At 41.1% G+C, this 19978-nt stretch overlaps 1 protein-coding gene across 1 annotated transcript; it reads right to left on the bottom strand.

Annotated features, from left to right (window-relative positions):
• Positions 1-813: 813 nt before the first annotated feature.
• loxl1 (lysyl oxidase-like 1) lies at positions 814-19519 on the bottom strand. The gene is made up of 7 exons (XM_044142829.1): positions 17895-19519; positions 13030-13138; positions 11298-11435; positions 5806-5962; positions 4862-4957; positions 4372-4487; positions 814-3003 (listed from the first exon to the last, which is right to left on the bottom strand). Exons 1-7 carry the CDS (start codon positions 18952-18954, stop codon positions 2997-2999), a joined length of 1683 nt encoding a protein of 560 aa, XP_043998764.1. The 5' UTR covers positions 18955-19519; the 3' UTR covers positions 814-2996.
• Between the last annotated feature and the right edge of the window lie 459 nt (positions 19520-19978).

Raw genomic sequence — 19978 nt, 5'->3', positions numbered from 1 at the left:
CCTTGATCATATGTCTGCTTGTCTTGCACTCTGTTCTTCCACTAACAGTGCAAAGCAAAGGACAAACTAGAGTGCCATGTTGTACACACTGTTGGAGCATTGCTGAGAGAGCGGGAGAAATTGTTGATTTTGTGTGAACGGCCAGAACAAACAGTTCAAACCAAGAGGAGGCCTGAAACAAATGCAGGGGGAGGAAGCAGGGGGAGTTAGGGTTTTGTTGGGGCAGATAGCAAATGAGAAAGAGAACAGTGGAGCAAAACAATCAGATCAAGGGTCCTAATTCCTCCGGGAGGCAGGAAATTCCTGTGTGAGGAATGTCTCTGCTGTTCAAATGCCATATTTCACAAGTGAAACTTATTACACCGAGTCCCCAGTTTAGCAGGTAAACTGTTTAGTTAGATACACCCAAATACAACTGCCATGAGCAATGTACCTCAGAGCAGATGTGCACCCACCCCTCCACCCTGTCTTGTCTTTTTTTTGCCACTGAGAGAATTAGCCAACATTCCCTCTAAAGCCTTCGCTGTTGCTTTTTGAGGCTTTTTCAAACTTTGTTTGTGTAATTCTGCTTTCCAACTCACATTTTAACATGGAATGTCCACTTATATTTCTGCGTTGTGCGACAATACGTTTAGTTTCGGCTACGAATAGCCAATTTATGCAGTAGCCTGGATTTTTCAGATATCTTACCTAATGTTTTATGAAGATACACTTTGTGTGACAGGATAGGTTAGGAATTTTCCTACTCATCCTCATCAATCTATGCCAGTGCAACTGCACCACAGCGCAACTTCATAATGTCAGTACACAAAGAAGAATTTAACGTATTTATTGTTTTTTTTTGTGGTATTTTTTACATTTCACTGTTAGAAAATTACAACACTGGATCAAAACATGTCAAAAGGGTTTCTCTATTCCGTTGAACGTCAGACTCTTTGGTGATTGTATTCATTTTTGTCTGTGTAAATTGTGATCTAACAATGTGGCGTGCAAGTCGGGACCCCTTTTCAATTAATGTTACAGTACAAGTCACATCTTTTTAAGTTAAAGGTTGTACATCGGCTTATCGCATGGGAATATCAAACAGTTGTAAATATTTGTTGGCACAAGAAAAAAAAAAAATCCCGTCTTTGGTTTACTCTCTTTGTCATTTCAGATGTTCAAAAAAAAAAAAAAAAAATCAAATAAAAATACTTGAGCTAACCAGATGAAATGACGCTTCACTCACTTTTCCCATTCAGTGCTCCAGGAAGGCGAGGATGTACAAATTCATGTAATAGCATGTAAACTTCACACTAAGGGTCTAAGCAAAGTTTTGACATGAATAGCTTCTAGCTTTGTGTGACCTGTGCAAACCAAAAGATCCACAGTCCAGCTCTGAAATGGCACCAATACGCTGTGACGCATCCAAACATTCTGTATGTTACAATGTGACATTTAAGGTCCAAGAAATGTTTTTTTTACAAGCTACTAAATACCAAATCAAAAGATCTGATCATTTACAGTACTAAATGAAAGTCCTACAGTAACAATGAGTATACCTGCTCTGAATGTAACATAAAATATGTTTCCAAACATCACGTCGATCCATTATTTGACCAATACATTATTGATATATAAGGATTAGCTTGTCACCAGAAAGTGCTTTCTGTAGAAAGTTGGAAGCATTAGTAAAAGTCAAATCCTACAGTTGTTGGTGTTCCTCTTGAGATGCAGTTTTGCCATCAAAATAGAGTTGATTCATGCAGGAATCATTCAAATAATTACCTCAGCAAACACAGTAGGGTTTCGCGCTTCTAACTTAAAACTGTCTGCGGATGAAAGGACTTGGAAAGGACTTGGAAAGGACGACTCGCTCAATGGGAGAGGTAGGAAGAGAAGGCTTTCTGCAACTCTGCACTGCTTGCATCATACGCAAAGTATCTGCAGCGGCTGTCTTTTTTTTTTTTTTTTTAACAATTGAGGAAAAAAAAACAACACACCAAAGTTAAACTGAGCAATTACAGTAACAGGTAAAAGTGAATAAGCAAATTACAATCAGTTACATAAAATGATCTCCATCACTAAAATCATGCATTGGTTGAATATCTGTATAAACATTCTTTAAGAAAAGGTAGAGATGACCTATGTGCCATCTGACCAGTGTTGGAGTGTGAAATGCAAATAAAAAAGGGTAATAATAATTCAGCAAAAAAAAAATTAAAAATAAAAAGCTGCAACTCTTGTTTTCTGCCAAGATATGCAACTCCCTTGATTTAAAAATTTTTTTTTGGCAAAGAGTCTGGCTGTCCGTGGCCTGTTAACGAATGGTATGTCTTGATGTTAACACATGCAAATTAGTCCTGCTGTCTTCTTCTCACTGTCAACACATTTAACAGGACGTGGTTGGAAACCCCCCCCCAGAAAACACAGGATCCCATGCTGGTCTGCCAAGGTGGTTAAGAGAGAAAGACGAACACAAACTGACAAATTATAGCTCTTCTGAATCACTGGGCATTTCTGTGTGTTGCCACACAGCACGGATGAATGCGGACCGTCGTTCTCCCTAATTTCGTTTGTTAGATTGTAGCAGAAATGAGCCTCGACTGCGTGGAAATATAGTAAACACGGCTTTTAGGAGCCAGTGATGTGAACGGCCACGGAGCCGAGCCGGGCTGGTAACGCTGTCATTTGAAACACATAAAAGCGGAGTGCTCTTAGCACAAAATGCGGGGCTGCGCGAGCCGCTGGCGCGTTATTGGGATGCCAATGCGAGAGATGCATTATGCAAAAAAAACAAAAAAAAAAAAAAAAGGTAAAGCGGGGATGTTTAAACCTCCCTGTTTTTAAAACTAGCGAAACTCTGGTTTGCTGTTGGCTCAGGAATCCCAAAGCACCCAACGAAACGGAACAAAAAAAGAAAAGAAAAAAAAGAATCAGATTTAACTATGAACAAATGGATTCCATTCACATTTCAATGGAATATCACTATAATGTGGCAGAACTCCTACGCTGGATCAAGACCTGCGAAGGAAAACGGAAAATGTTTTAAATTTTTGTTAGAAGTTTAGCACTCAGTGAAACATTTATGTGCCATTTGAAAAAAAAATAATAAAAAAATAAAAATCTGCCTGCTGCACCTTCCACATGATTTTCATCGTACATGGACACAATATAATTTTTTTGTAAATGCTCAATTTTGGAGTTCCTCTTTATTTCTTATTTATAGGATGTTTGAGAAAAAGAAACAGAATTAGAAACCTTTATGCCGTCCATTGTTGTTTGTTCTATACTGCTCTCCACAGTTTGTCTTTTAAATTAAATCAGAGTGAGAAGGCTCTCGATCCGAAGTACTTGATACAAATAGATGAAATTTAATTGTACAATGAAAAAAGATTTGTATTCTGACAAAAAATAACAACATTGGAAATATGAGAAAATAAGATTTAAAAAAAGTCAGAAAATGAGACAACGTGGTCAGTTTTTACAGTTACAGAAAGTGTTTAATTAGATTTATTTAGATTCTCAAATAAATCTAAATGGAAATGTTACAAATTTAGCACTGGTTCTTTCCAAAATTCTGTCGTGCATTATGTGTATATTTTTAGCCGTTAATAGTCTTGGCCTTCATACACCTATTTGAGGTCATATTTAAAGAATACATATACTTCTGATACTATTCTAAACTTCAACCTTTGGTTTGACTTCTTTCTCACGCATCTAAAATTTCAAGTTCAATGCCCATATATCACTAAAAAGCAGGTAAAGGTGTGTGTGGGGGGGAAATCCATTCTTAATTCAGCTTTAGATTTTGGTGGCAGCTCCTTAAGCTTTTGCCTATAGGATGCCATTTTCTCTCTGTCAACGTTTAAACCGAGCTAGCGCGTTTCACCTAATTTTAGACATGCTTTGACAAAACAAGTCTTTATTTGACACATAAGAGAGGCTGGCTGCAGTACTTGAACCTCTATAAATGCTCTTTTTGAGAAGATCTGGGAGTAATTTACTGCAATGATACACTTTCTAATAGAGCTATTTGCAAGTTCAACACCCTTGGAGACCCTTCTGAGGGAAAATATCAAACTTTGAGAGGCTGTTAATCTTCACGGGAGAATGAGAACATAATACATTAAACCATCAAATATTTTAGCCAGGAAGCTATTAAGTTCCTTAAGTGTCTCAAAACATTACGAGCCTCCCTGTATGAGGATATTTAGTCTCTGCTCTCTTATAAAGACGAGTGTCAGTGATTCGATTGGTAGAGTATTGGTTTAACTTACAAAAAGAAACACCGATTTGATAGATTTAACAGCTGTAGCTCGAGGTCTACCAGTTAGAGTCGATTAAAATCTACCGTTTTCGTTTAAGTGCTCTGTAGTGTACTTTACTCACTGTGCTAACTTGCAGTTGTTTGTTGTGACGAATCGCCCGGTGTAGTGAATGTTGCACCTCACCACGTTGTTGGTGAAATCCGACTCGAGCACCAAGAATTTGGGGTTCACCACAAGCTGGAGGTAAAAAAAAAAAAAGACACACACACAAAGGAAAGGAGGTGAAGCCGTTCAGAATAACGTCAAAACTCAGGGGGCAAACAACACACATGCACAAGCACGACCTGGTACTGCTTTCAAACAAATTTTAACTCCATCTTCTTTTCCTTTTCCAAGGCACACAAAATGTGACCAGACGAACAATTCAGGAAGGAAGCGAACTGCAGCCTGAAAATAAAAACACATCCCTCACCTGGAAGCTGAAAACCTCATGAATCGGATCGATTTGTTTTTGTGGCCCTCACGCTCTCCCGTTTCTATGAAATGCAGCCGCGCTTGCGGTCTACAGACTTCACGTTTCGATGCACATCCAGTTCTCTGCAGACTCTCACCTTTAGTATGTAGTTTCCAGGCTTGATGTCGGTGATATCGATCCACTGGCAGTCAATATCAGCATTGTAGGTATCGTAGCAGCCTGGACTCAGACCCTGAAGAGGCAGCGGGGGAAGGAGGAGAGACTTTGAAAAGAATACTGATTGGACTGAGCTCCAGCGGTCAAACGCAGGGCCTTGCTAAATTATTCCTACTCGTTGAAGGTCTCCCACGTTTTTTATGTTGCATGCACAAAAGTTCAATGCATTTTACACTGATTTTATTGGATTAACCAACTTCAAAAACAAAAGATATAATAGGGTTGGTGTGTATTTTTATTGACCACTGTCTTTATGACCTGTACTACTATTGCACTTTATCAACCTAAAAGTGCTTCACACTACATTCATTCATTCATTCATCCATTCACATAAACATTTATATGCTAATGGTGACAAGCTACTATCCCTAAAATAATATCCAATAGTTTTTTTGTTTTTTTTTCGTTCCCTAGAATTTGTAACCTGTGCGTAATTTCATCTCAGTATATCCCAAGCTTTGGTTGTCTCACGAAGCACTGCTCCCTCCATCATCTCAATATATGAGATTATGGCAACACTGCAAAACTACCAAGACGAGGTCGTCCACCTTAACGGGAGGAGTCCAGGAACATGATTGCTAGGTTAACTGGTCTCTGTAAGTTGCCCCGTGAGTGTTTGCATGCGTGGTCGTCGGTTATGTGTGTCTTTGTGTTGCCTTGTGACGATGCAGTGGTGAGCTATCCGGGATGTACCCCGTCTCTTGCCCAATTTAATAAAAATAGTCAAAATTTTGAAGGGTATGTTTGTTCTGGCAAAAAATTGAAAAAAATAAATAAAATAAAAATACAGACATATAATTGCAGATTTATAGTCACAGAAGGCCCTGTTTCAGCTGATTATTCTACTTTAGTTTGTGACATTACCTGAGTGTGAGAAGTGCAGGCGTAGCGCTTCAGGTGACCGAAGTCACAGGTGGTGTCCTCCAGGCAAAAGCTGGCCTTGTGTCCCTCTGCCACCTTGAGGCCCGTGCCGACCTCCAGCAAATCGTAATGGCTGAACTCGTCCATGCTGTGGTAATGTCTGTCAAAATACGCATTTCAAAACACGTGAGGGTGAACGGACAAGAAGGGTCATGGGTTCAAATCCGGTGTATTTCCATCGCTCTGGGACTTTCAGGTTCCTGTTACAGTATGGATTTGTTAGGATATTTAGAAGCTCTACACTGGTGTAGAGTTTCTATATTTCTTTCTCATATTTTTATTACAAGCAGCTCACAATGTAACCTGTGGTTGTAATAGATTTATGTTGTGTGTATTGAAACTGTTGACCTCAGAAGGTAACGTCTTCATGAGCAACGCTGCACCTTGACAGCACATCGTCATGACTGATCAGAGGATAATGGATATTAATTAATGCTTTTATTAAAGCATAGCTGAAGCGAGGCATCGCCACCCTAACGATGGACACATTTTTAGTTAATTAGCTTGTACGAGATCGGAGCCGTCTGCGTGTGGGAATTTGCGCACAGGCCTGCGCGTCGCTGCTTCCAAGAGCATGCACACACATCTTTGTTTGCCTCGGCAAGTATGTGTGTGTGGCCAGGGTCTGAGTGTGCGCGTCGCAGCGTGCGATTGTTTGCGGATGCGTGTTTGCACAGCTGTAGGAGCTTAGGCAAGCCTGGATACACAAGGCCACTGATCGACTCTCGGCTGAACCGTAGCGTGAATCATGGAGTTACTCTTGGTGAGAGAGCGAGTCAATGAGCTGCTCCATTTGAAATCATGCGAGGTGTTAACTGCTGTGTGCGTTGGTGCTCTCCCAAGTATTAAAGTGACCCCCAGGTTGCTTTTCACTTTCACAAGCCTGCTGTGCTCATAATTACGCTGCTCTGTGGCAAGTGTACATTTTCGCAGGGAACGACAGCGACATAATTCAGGAGAGAGGAAAAAAGTTCTACTTTTATGTGCTGCTACTGGCGACTTTATGCACAACATCAGCTGCGTCTCCATTACAAATGTGCGTGAATCTTTGTCTGTTTTCTGCCAATGTCCAAAAAAAACACAATTTTGTAAATTTGGTGTTTCCATTATATGAGAAATTAAATTACAATCAAATGTGAATAAGCGTGGGGCGTGCTGTGGTGGCGTAGGGGATAGCGCGACCCATGTTTGGAGGCCTTGAGTCCTCGACGCGGCCGTCGCGGGTTCGATTCCCGGACCCGGCGACATTTGTCGTATGTCTTCCCCCCCTCACATTCCCCCGTTTCCTGTCAGCCTACTGTCATATAAGGGACACTAGAGCCCACAAAAAGACCCCAAGGAGGGGAGAAAAAAAAAAGTGAATAAGCGTGTGTACACGATAAGTCACTGAAAATCATGGCAGCAATGTTATGTAAACAGCTACAAATATATATTCATAATTCAGCCATGGCGTTGGTGTACATTCATCAGCCGTCAGAGGAGATGTTGGCATATTATACAGACAAACACCTATTACCTGGTAGTGGCTACTTATATACTTATATGGCTACTTTCATAAAGTACACTGAGATTGGGTTATACTGAGGGAAACCCAATCATCACCTATATGATTGGGTTTCACTGTTAACCCAATCATTTGGGTGAAAATGAAAGAGACGCTGATCTCAATGTTTCCATACTTAAGGATGGACTTAAGCATTACTTAAATTAAGTCCAACTTACTGCTGTAGCAACTGTTTTTGTGTGTTTTTTCTTCCCCATCATGCTGTAACTCTGTACATATTCCAGATATGACTAAGTGCTGCTGGCTTTAAACATGTCGGTGAGGTAAGCAGCTTCTACAGTCTCTTATTGTCAGAAAATCTCAGAATATGAAAATAGTGCCCTTTTTGCCTTACTTCATCTCCCAACTCTCCAAACAGCGTCCAGATTTACTGGAAAAGTTATTAAAGATTGTTAGTTGACTTTTAAGGAAAAGTGTGCACTTTCCACTATTGGAACAAGTAGACACTCAAGGACTCGTATGTTTCGGGAGACAGGTGACCGACTAAAAATAACACCCAGGTAGAAACCTGTCTGATGTTATGGAATACAGAACACTGTAGTGTTGTCACGGTTCTGGGTGTCTATGTAATTTATCCTCTCGCCGACACGCTAACAGTCCTGAATCTGTCTTTTTAAAGATTCATAGTGCCTTTAAGAATTCACAGCCCTTAAGGATGCCTAAGTCCAGTTCGTATGAGCTGCTATCCTGCAGCTTTTGGATGCATCCCTTCTTCAGTACACCTGAATCAGATGAATGGCCTGTTACCAGGCCTCTGCAAAGCTGAATGAATTTGTGTACATACATGTTCGGCTGTATGAGCATTCGGCACCTACAGCCGAATGTGGAGCATGGCTGCTCCACATACAGCAACCATGCTGTATGAATAAAAAGCTGGTAAGAGTTGATGAGAAGATGGATAAAGTTAAATATATGGCTGAAAAAGGCTTGGAGGGAGAAAGGGAGATTGACCCCTGACCTTCCAGTGGAACAATAATATTAACCATAGATCTACTGATCTAGAGCTGCCAAGGAAAGATTTATATGGAGGCGTGTTTTCTAAAGCGACACCTAAATCGAACTGAGAGTTTGTGGCTGGACCTGAAAATATATGTTACCAGACATTCTCCACTAAACTGGAGCCAATGATGAATAGTTTTGGCAAAAGAAGTCAGATCATCAAAGATCTGACTCTCTAGACAGTCTGGTGGAAAATCTGGCAGAAGTGCACTGAAAAGACTTTACTACAACATCGGTGCTCAAATTATTGACCGAGGATGGCTGAACAAATATCCATCACAATGTTCAGACTTTTATTGGTAGTCATTTGGAAACCTTGCATCATTGTCCTGCCACTTCACAATTATACTCTGCTTTGTGCTGGTGAGGAACATGCAATCCCAAGAAATTACATTAATGTTAAAATATATGAGTACTTTTGCGAGACTCTGGACATAATGAGAAACATATTGCTTACAGTCATTCAAAAAACTTGTGTTTGTAAAACCTAAAAGGTTAAAGTGCAATCATTGTTTCCGTCCCGGAAACTGCCTTTCAAAGGCTGCCTTGAGTTTATGACCTATGTTGTCATTTCCAGGGACAAAAGAGAGATAGAAGCAGAAAGCCGGACGTGCAAGACGATAAGCTGCCTGGATTGGGTCCCCAGCTTCCTTGGAATCCTGGATCCCCTCACTGCCTATGTAACCTGCTGAGAATGTAGTGCTGGCAGGACACGCGGGATTTCAAAGAACGCCTCGTAAACGTAATGTACAAAAAATAAAATAAAATTCCACTCCGTTTTTATGGTCCCAAGGTATTTTTCAACTCGTGTCACACCAAATACAACAGGACTTTTAAGGTTTTTTGGTGTTTTGTCGGCAACAATAACACGTTGCTTAGAGAACTATTTCGCAGTGTCCTGACGTTTGCCATCAGAAATGCGCGAGCGGGGCACACGTCCGAGAACCTGAAAAAACACGAGACGGCTTTCGTAAGACAGCGAGTTAGATAAAGTGTTGGATTCAGGAAATATTTTTGCAACTAAAAAAAAAAAAAGATTAAAAAAACCCCCAAAACACACACGTGAATAAAACCCCATGCTTTCCGTTCTTATGCAGTATGTGAAAATGTTTGGGTTTGGTGGTTTAAAAAAACAAAAAAAATCACAATTCCCAACATTTCAAATGCCTCGATTCTCAGGAGAGCGCCGCTTCACTTCCCTGGTTTTGTTACTCCAGTGCAGAAGATTGGGGTGAACGCCGGGAAAAGCAACACGGCGTATTTGACGAAAATGTAGGGCATCAAAGTTTATTGTAAGAATCTGGGCTAGTGCATTTCTCCCCGTGAAAAGAGATTTCTTTGTAGCCAAAACACTGTCCCAGAAACCCACATCCACTCCACCATACTTTAGCAGCCTCCTGGTCTGTTGTGATGAATTGACAGGAAGAAATGATTCTGATCGCTATCGGCCACTCAACATTCCTTCGAGATGAGAACAGGAAAAGAGAGCCTGGATTCGGCTTTAGAGGGTGATTTGTTTGGACACGAGATAAAAGTCGCTCCGCAATTTGTATAATGTCGGGGAAAATGTGCGTCTTCTAGGGCCAGGAAGCCTAAATGCGGGTGTTTTGGTAAGGTTAGCTCAGGGCGCGGACTTGCAGTGAAGTTTATAAAACCATAAGCTCTGGTTGTTTTCACTCTCCAATTTCAGGTTTTGAAACTTGAAAGGGAAAAAAAAAATCTAACTATGTTTTCATGTAAAATTCAACTAAAAACAGACAAGGCTGTTAGAAGGAAGTATGTACAGTATCCAAAATGCTCCAATTACATGGATGCAGCTGCAGGAGTGCACACTGTTAAAGTAATACTAAAATACCTTTTGATTTGACTTGAGCGTTCAGACATCTTGAGTCCACATGTGTTCTGAATTATAGTCCATCTGATATTCAGGTTTGGTTTTGCGTTAAATATAAATACGTTATTTTTACTGTTTGTAAAAAAATAAAACTGTTAAAAAGGAAGAGCCATACCAATTCCAAACATGGGATGCTATTTCTGCAGGATGACACTGTTAATAATACTAAAATACCTTTTGATTTGACTGAGCGTTCAGACATCTTACACTGTTGCACAATAATAAAACTGTAAAAAGGAAGAGCCATACCAATTCTATACACTACTTGCCAGAAGTTCACAGACAGAAAGCATTTTGAGAGAAACTGAAAAAAGTTGGTAGCAGGTCAAGATGGAGTAAAAACAAAGGTAGTGAATAATTCAATGAAAGCGCTTTTGCTTGAACCACTAAAATAATAATAATAATAATTGACCTGGATAGAACTAGTTCATGTTGCGATGGTGGATTCGGTTTTGTACGTTAAATATAAATACGTTATTTTACTGTTTGCACACAGTAAAATAAAACTGTAAAAAGGAAGAGCCATACCAATTCCAAATGGGGGATGGCTGCTTTTCCCCCTGCCATCCCTTTTACTTCTGACGGTGATTTCTACAGAAGTTCACAGATCATTAACAGAACTGTTCTACGTTACGCTAATTGAAAAACAGAAAGCATTTTGAGAGAAACTGACTGCTGGAAAAGTTGGTAGCAGGTCAAGATGGAGTAAAAACAAAGGTAGTGAATAATTCAATGAAAGCGCTTTTGCTTGAACCACTAAAAATAATAATAATAATAATTGATAATAAAAAAATCCCAATCCAGTTACATTTCACTGGAAACCACAACTGAACATCGGACACATTAATCGATTGCATTTTTTGAAGTGAAATATTAACATAATTTTACCAAATATGTCATAAGCTGGTGAACAGTTCAATACTACTGCATACTTGCAGCTGACTACATAAGATTACAGGAAGTACATTGCAGACTTACTGATGACAGCTGTGCCATTCCCAGGTGTGACGAGGCCTGTTGGGCATGAAGTCAGCTGTGCCTTTGTTCTTCACCCTCTGCGGAAATCGGAGCAGGACCCTTACGTCATAGTCAGTGGTCTCAGGGCGGTAGGCAGAGCTACAGGATGGAGACAAACATGGAGGGAAAGAAATCAGATAAGGGAACATGTCCAATGTCTTGTGAGAAGAATGTCGGCGTGTCTGTTTCTCATAAGTAAAACAGCGTTAGTAAAAAAAATATAAAAAGGGGCAGAACTGGAAAACTACGAGCCAGAAGCATATCTACTAAATAATTTATCCTACAGTTTATAACCATCTCCTAAAACACACTGTTTCAACATGTAAAACAAATAAACAAACTTTTGTGCAAACTGTTTTTTGGGTTTTTTTATGAGAAAAACGAGGCATACTCTTCAGTTCACAACCACTGAAGATGTAAGCCATCCGTCTTGTGACTGTTGTTGACATTGGAGTGGATGGCAAATTACAAAAGCCCATCTGTGGGTGATTGCAGCAAACTCAGAGAGGATATACAGGCATTTGAGGGATGTGTGTGCTTCTGATGGGAAGAGGGCAAAGTGAACACCCATAGGGACGACACATTTCATTTCAGCAGTGCCCGGCCTGGGGCTCAGAGGAGGCTTTTCACCAACCCACACATTAAACCTTCATCCCGAAAAAATAAGCACTTATGCCCCTTTTCCACCGGCTCGGCTCGCTTTTGGAACTTTTTTTCGGGGCTGGCCTTGCCTTTTAGGGTCCTGCTACGGAGCAGCAGGACGTCACCCACCTCTGCTTTGGTGGGTGCTTTTTTAATTTACACAACTATTCCAGTTATTTATAACTCTATATGTCTGGGTTGTAAAAGAAGTGTTTGTATATAAGGTAGCATGTCCGTTTTAAATAATTCCTCCTGTTTATGTAACTTCCATTTCATTCCAGTGTTTTGTACCTGTGGCACATCGAAAAACTGCAGGATAGTGGCCCTTGAGGACTGGAGTTTGACACCCCTGCCATAGACCAACCAGCCTCCATCCGCTGGCAACCTGTAAGTGTGTGAGAGCAGGGCATTCTTGTTGCAGATTGGTCAGCACACATGCTTTTATCATCAAGCCAATTAGTCCAAGAGCACCTCCTAGTGGTGAAATGCATTTACAAGAGGCTTGTTGGTCTTTGGGTGTGATTAGGGTGCTAGAGATCCTGGATGAGCTGAACGCTTCTGGAAGATCCAATCAATTCTGGCTATTTGGGCAATCTTGCATCTATTGTGCAGGAACTCCCTTTTAAAGGGGCAAACATAATTTTATGAGAGCAGTAATTATTATTTATTTATTTATTTTTAGAAAACAAAAAAAACAAAAAATCCTACAACCGCTAAAATCTGATACCATTCCGTTTTTTGTCTTACATTTTGCGAAGAAGGAACTTGTGCTCAGTTTCTTCTTCAGACGTTTTGGTGTTTCCGTCAGTGGTTATTGTTGCAGCGCCACCACAGGCGAGGAGGAGAATGTTTTTTTTGTGTGTTTTTTTTAAAGTATTTAATTCATTTAACACAGCACAGTATGAAAGCGAACAACACCGTCTGAAAACATCACAGAGTCTACCGGACTATCAGGTGTGAAAACACAGCAAGTCTAGAAATCATGTTGTTAAATTTTTTTTCAAGTTAATGTGTAGTCTATCATTTGAAACTCATGCAGACTTCGCTTTACCTCGACAAGCATTTTTCCTCTGCAGCACAGCGGAGGGAGTACATGTGGGCTCTTTGGATGTATGTTGAAGCCTGGACATAGTTGGGATCCGGAACCAGGTCAGGCAAACCTGAAACAAATGAAAAAGAAACCCCCAAAAAAGCTAATTTTTCATCGTAACATATTCAACACTGTAACAGAACGCACCAATGTTTGTTCAAGCTACCGCATAATCCAGAAAGAGTTAATTAGGCCTTAAAATAGTGAACATTATTTAACCTGCCACATTTACTCGTGGGGCTGCTGTGTCGTTCAAGTATATCCGAAGCGATCCAAAGGTCAGCACTGTCGGAGTCCTTGTTAGCATGTTGGCCATTATCTTTTGTGATCTGTGAAATATGTTGGTGCCGACTGAGGATGTGAGGGGCAAAAAAAACCTGAGCAACAGGACCCACAGTTCAAGTCTGGGTCACATCAGGGAGACTCAGACACTAATTATTCTGCTATTCAGAATTTTATCATCACTTTATAATAAGAGGTCATGTTTTTTGGGGGTTTTTTTTCAGTTGAAGCCACTAGATGAGAGTTGTTGATTGAGAGAGCGAGAGAGGCCACAAGAGCTGCATTCAGGTCTGTGGTTGCAGAATCACTGGACCAAAAAAAAAAAAGGCTTGTAATAAACTCATTCTCAGCTTTGCTTTCATTTGGTTTACAACATGTAGCTTGTTATTACGAGGTGTAATTTCTTCTCAATAGAAAAGCCACACTGCATTTACAAAAAAGCATACCATTATTCAGTTGCTTTTATTCGAAACCAAAAGACAACAATTATTCCAAATTCTGTTAAAAGTAAATATGCGGCGTGCTCCGGTGGCGTAGAGGTTAGCGCGCCCCACGTTTGGAGGCCTTCAGTCCTCGACGCGGCCGTCGCGGGTTCGATTCCCGGACCTGACGACATTTGCCGCCTGTCTTCCCCCCTCTCCTTCCCCCTTTCCTGTCAGCCTATTTTGAAAAAAGGGACACTAGAGCCCACAAAAAGGACCCCCTGGTGGGGAAAAAAAAAGTAAATATATATATATATATATATATATATATGTGTGTGTGTGTGTGTGTCATGTTCAATAAATTAAAATAGGCTTCCACCAGGGCTAATAAAAAAATAACAACCTTGAAGCAGATATTCAACTTTTCATAAAGCTTAATACCACAATTCTGTATAAAATATATTTTTAGTGGTCTCCCGTTAATAATATAATCTTTATTAACTGTGAGAAGAAAATCATCATAATTACTGAAACTAAACGTTTGACTAATCTATATAATATGATTTGACCTTAAGAGCAAGTTTCGATGCCATTATTGTCCGATTTTGGTCCGACTGGAGATACTGAAAATCAGACAAATTCAACTTTCTTTTAACAGGTGGAAGACGGAGAGTTCTGGTACTTTATGCTCCATAAAGCTGAAACAAAAAAATCTAGTTGCACCAATATTTTCTCTGGTATCTCATTAAAATAACTTTAAACCATAGAAGCTAGTATGTTGACTGTGGAAACCTGCCCATGCCTAAGCGATGCAGTAGTAGGTTTTAAAAACAGCTCCTTGCCAGAGAAAAGGTCTGTATGCCTGCAATATTACCCTAAAAAGGCCATGCCAACTTGATCTCTGTCAAGGCTTATCAAACTTTTCTGTCCAACTTACAAAGGCCAGACATAGTCCTGATGTGAACTTGTTCAAACCATCTCAAAAATTTAGCTTGGTTTCCAATTCCATCTGTTTAACAGAAGTGAGCCATAAAAACCCAGAAAGCAAACTTCCTGCTACATTTGCCTGTCACTTTCACACCTATGTGAGTCTTCCTACCTTAGCTGCAACTTCAAGTGTAGCCTATGCCCTCTACGTGGTCTGTGCAAACTGTCAATCTGACATGTCTACCTGAGGCAGACATGTAGGGCAGCGGGAGGCTTCCTGGGGCACACAAAGACTGTAAACCTGTGTGAAAGACTGAGGTTTCCAAGCATCACTCTCAGTCCAACTTTGTTTTTTTTCCTCCTCTCCTTTAAAAAGCTTTGTTCTCTGCTCTCTAATCTTTTGAAATGTGAAAGTGGGTCTTTTCTAGGAGTATAAAGTGTATCGAGAAGCCTAAGCTGATCAGCCCTCAACTGTAAGCGACAACACCCTCTTAGTCTCCAAGTGGGGCACAGAGAAAAGAAGTCTTGGCAGGGTTTCTGGCTTATACGAGATAAAGGAAGAACACGGGTTCTCCATTTTTTGCTATAGCTTAAACTACATCCTGTTAGATGGTAGTAAATAATACACATTTGACTTCACAGGGCAGATTTTGAACTTCTCAGTCAAAATTGATGTGCAAGGGGAGGATTTTATTTAGAGTGAAAGGTCAACGTTAAATCCATTGACTGATGGCATTGCGCTAACCAGCATATGACATATGATTAATTAAAGAGTGCCATTTTATCATGTGTTCCTTTTTTAATCACAGTTTGTAATCTCCTAGATTTCCATTTGAAAAATTGGCAGAAAGTTTCCTTGAAGTGGGTATTCCACCTAGGAAATGAAAGAAATTTCATTCAAAAAGTAAAGAAACAAAACCAATTTTAATTCTGACAGTATATCATTCAGACAAAGCTCCATAAAACCTCACTTAGCAAACATGTAGCTACACGTGTGTATAGTACAAATCTGAGAAAGACATTGTATTTAGTATGCACAGCTAGTAGTAGTTAGCTTGGCCGCTAAACTAATCAATTACAGAATCCAATTTTTTAATTGACTGACTTCAGAAGGAAATGAAAGTCTCTATTTCTCGCTCACTGCACTACAGTTTTCAGTTTGACTTCTTTAATTTCCACCCATTGAGCTCCTCCTTAGAAACATCCTCTACATGACATTTACTTTGCTTGGCTTTAACTGACACCAAATGTTATCCTCGGTACAGCTGAAGGGAACAGAGTAAAGCCAGTGGTATTTTAATGTTTGTTTCAGCATTGTTAGGGTACCTAGGGATGTCCAAACACCAATGTTGTGGAGATTCTGTGATTCACAGGGATTCTGGTAACGTTAGCTCTCTCTGGCCTAACAGCACATACTTTTTATTTATCTTTAAGGGACACTGCCTGCTTTGAGTCATTGCTCAGGTCTTATAAATTCAAAATCCTGTTGGGTTTAATTTCTAAATGAAACAAGCTTTTGAGATGGGAAATTTCCAAGGATTGATGACTTTATGGTCAAGTGGCTATGTATCTATTTTATCACTTTGCTCTGTGATTCAGTTTTAGAGACAAATACAAGAGTATTGTGCTGCATCCTTGAATTACTGAAGCAATATTTAAAAATATTAGAACCCTTCAAAATACCCTAAATTAAATGAAATCAGAAGCCCGTCCAGGATACAGTATGCAGTATTCAAGGATACATTCAATACCATTTGTTTAAAACAAATAGTATTAAAACCTGTAAACACAATTGTCCCCTTGATATCACTCTAAAACTATACATCGGAAAAGTTATAACACTGTAAAAAATGTTTGTCTTACTGCGAAGTAGAACAATAAAGATGTCTGCTTTTTAAAAGCTCCCAACAGCAGAATCTATACTGCGGTGATTACTGAGAGCACCAAGGCATTAATGCACACGATGATGACTTTTTTGTGCTGCATGCTAGAAATGGCTCACAGCTCTAAAGCGGCTAATGAACCATGGTTGGGAAGCGCACAGCCCACCAGCACGGTTGCTGTGCAGGACAACAGGTTGTAACGAGAAAGAAAAATGATAAACCTGCATTAGAGAGCTCGAGAATCTGCTCTCCACTCTGTGCATGCGCAGCCTCAGGCACTCAGAGCTCAAGCACCCACGTTGCTGTTGTTTTCTGATCTCTAATCTTTTCTCGTGGGGTAATCTTTACCAGTGACAAGAGAAACGTCTTCATCCCGCTCGTTAAAAGGAATCTAAATTGGTTGCTTGGAGATCCGCTTTGTTCAATAAACATTTTGGGACAGCTGGCTGCATGCTTCCACACTGCTCATTTTTCTCCTCCAAGTACCCTGACTAAATATTTATTTGATTTCCTGTAGCTGAAGAAATGGACCCCATGTGTTACAGGGACTTTCCACTCCCCCTCCTTTCTAGGATTGGGGTAGAACCGCTGCTCCCGCCCTCGTTCTCCTCTCTCCTGCCCAGAAGTCAACCACCAACACCCCTTGACACTAGCCCACTTATGAGGTCACCGCAGCCATTACCAGAATCAAAACGCCTCAAGAACCAGTCGATTTTCTTGTAACTCCGTACTACCCCACCCCTCCAAAAACAAAGTGGTTTTTGTGTCTGCTCGCTACATGTTCACAGGCTTTTGCGCAACACCTGGTTTCAATAACTTCACTGGCAGGGGAAAATGAACTTCGGATCAGCTTCACTTTATTTGCAATTGAACAAAAGAGAAAAAAAGAAGAGGCTTTACTTTCAACCCCCTGTTTCATTTTGATTGCATCAGATTGCTGACAAAAATTAAAAATAAGAATATCAGAAAAAAATGCAAATGCGCGCTGACAGGGGTGAAGGTGGGTGTGGTGGGCATTCCTACTCCCCAACAGATTTGGCACATTTCATATTAGTATGCACAACAACAACTGAGATCAGATGAGAAGCGTTTCATCTTTTCTCCTTCGAGATGGAAATACCTTCAGCAAATCTGTAAGAGATGGCGTGAACCTTGTTTCTTTTTAAGATGTAAAACAAAATGCTTCAGGATTTCACAAAAACGTAAATAAGTCATTAACTTCAGCTCTCTTATTAATACTTGCCCAACTATGCTTACAAAAAAACTTGGTAAGTGTTGTGGTTTGTAATTCACTAACCAAATTGTAACATACCTCTTTGGGCTCCCCGATACACATTGCCAACGTTGGTACCAGAGTTCTCTACGGCAGAGTTTGGAGAGGTTCTGCCTTGAGGAAAGGTCTGTGAGAAAGGAGGCTGGGGTCGTCCAAAGGGAGGAAACTGCTCATATTGTGGGCTTCGGACTGCTGATTGCCCAGCAGCTCCTGGTCTATCCACCACAACAGGAAGCGCTTGGTTGGCATCAGGGATTGGGTTGGCAGGGGCAGATTCCTCATTGAAAAGGCTGTGGGTGTACCTGTGATCCAGACCATCTGCAAAAGGTGGCTGGGGGGCATTTGCGGGCACCACTGGATTGGGTCCGTAGCCGTACGACTGGTAATAATAGTAACCGTTTTCAGGGAGTTCAGATGGAGAACCAGGGAACACTGAGCCCAGACCTCCTCCAAATCCACCTGCAGCAAACCCTTGTCCAGTCCCAAATGTTCCTCCGCTGTATCCGGCGCCTGGGACAGGCTGGAAAGGTGGCTCGTAGTTTCTGACTGGAGCGTCTGGAAAACCGCCGTCAAAAGGCTGGAAGGGAGGTTGTTGGGGAAATGGGTATTGTGGGTAGGATGGTATGTTATATGAAGACGAGGAAAAAGACGATGACGATGGACGACGCTGACTGCTCGAGGAACCATGGAACTGGCTGGTTCCTGTGCTGCCTGTGGTTTGCCTCCAGTTATCAGGCACTTGTCCAAAACCAAAAGGATGCCTTGCCTGCCCACGAACAGTTTCGGAGGACCCCCTCGGTGGAGCCTGCCTACGGAGATTGCCTCCCTGGCGTCTGCGTGAAGGACGGGGATCTGACAAAATGACCCTGGTAGCGCTTTCTTGGCCTCCAGCCCCGGCAGGAACGTACTCAGCTCCACTGTTCACCAGGCTGAACACCTGTCCGTTGTTTTCCCACTGTATCACCTGTCTCCAAGGGGTAGCGGAACTGTCCTGCTCTTGACCCTGTCTCTGGCTTTGCCCCTGAGTTTGTGAAGCAACTTGAGCCTCCCCTGAGCCCACAAGAAAAAACATCACACATACCACAGCAACAGACATCATATTGGCTCAAGCGATTCAGGGGTTCACCCCAAGAGAGAGAGAGAGAAAAAGAAAGGTGAAATGGTTTAAAGAAATAAATCCAGCCAGCCACAGGTTCAAACCACTTGCGGTTCTGTCAATAAAACATGTGTATCCTCTTCCCGTGGGCACAACTTTGGTGTGCGTGTTGAGACAGGGTTCCGAAGTAAGCCTGTGGTTGAGTGCATCTGTTGCTCTTTGCTTGGCAGTAATTGGAGGAGCTTGAATTTGCATTCAGAGGCAATCACATCCAGTGGAGTACGAGTTGGCTTCAGAAGACCCACTGTTGCTGTAACCGTCTGCTGGTGCAATGAGAATATGTCCTGACTTCTTGCCGGTTCACTGGCTGTTCCTTCAGTAGAGTAAGCATTGCTCTCCGCCTTCTTGAAAGAAGTGTCTGTTCACTGCACAACAGCAAGCTTCTATTTGCCTGATTGCTTACAATGGGCTGAGAAAAAACTCAAACTTTTTTTTTCTTTCAAAGGAGAGGTCCCACATGGCCCTAGTGCTAGTGATGTTTCCTGGCCTGCAGCAGCCAAGCCTCCATGAGGTTTCCAAAGTCAACACCACGAGTTGCAAAGGCATTCAAAAAATATTGTAAAGCAGGTCAGACTTTCAGAGGCTTCTCGTTCGCAGCGTCATCAGCAGGGGTTTTAAAGATTTATTTCACAATTTCCACGAAATAGAAGTTGTTAATTATGACAATCTGTCTTATTGAAACCAGGCAAATAAGCAAGAAGCACCTAAGTGTATGAAGAAAAAAAAAAACAACACAATTGTTCAAACACAGTTCTCTGTTTATGTAAAGAATTTGCTGGAAAATGTGATTTGGATACTCCACCCTAAGAAATACCAAACCAAGGTCAGTTAAAAGAGCTCACAGTGCTTTCCTTTCACCAAACATTAACACACGTAGAGACACATATGCCCCTGCCCATCCCAACCCCCACCCACATGCACACACACACTTCTCATTTCCCAAACTCCTTAATCACATGGGCTTATA

Source organism: Gambusia affinis, linkage group LG02 (assembly GCF_019740435.1).
Source record: "Gambusia affinis linkage group LG02, SWU_Gaff_1.0, whole genome shotgun sequence".
Classification (NCBI taxonomy): domain Eukaryota; kingdom Metazoa; phylum Chordata; class Actinopteri; order Cyprinodontiformes; family Poeciliidae; genus Gambusia; species Gambusia affinis.
Note: the sequence above shows the minus strand (reverse complement) of the source record. Positions and strands in the feature narration are given on the sequence as shown.

Excerpts from the sequence above, each read along its gene's own strand:
- loxl1 (XM_044142829.1), bottom strand. The coding sequence starts at position 18,954 with ATGATGTCTGTTGCTGTGGTATGTGTGATGTTTTTTCTTGTGGGCTCA. Across the intron at positions 13,139-17,894 it reads GTATCGGGGAGCCCAAAGAG|GTTTGCCTGACCTGGTTCCG; the intron begins GTATGTTACAAT and ends CATTTGTTTCAG. Across the intron at positions 4,488-4,861 it reads CTGGAAACTACATACTAAAG|CTTGTGGTGAACCCCAAATT; the intron begins GTGAGAGTCTGC and ends TTTTACCTCCAG.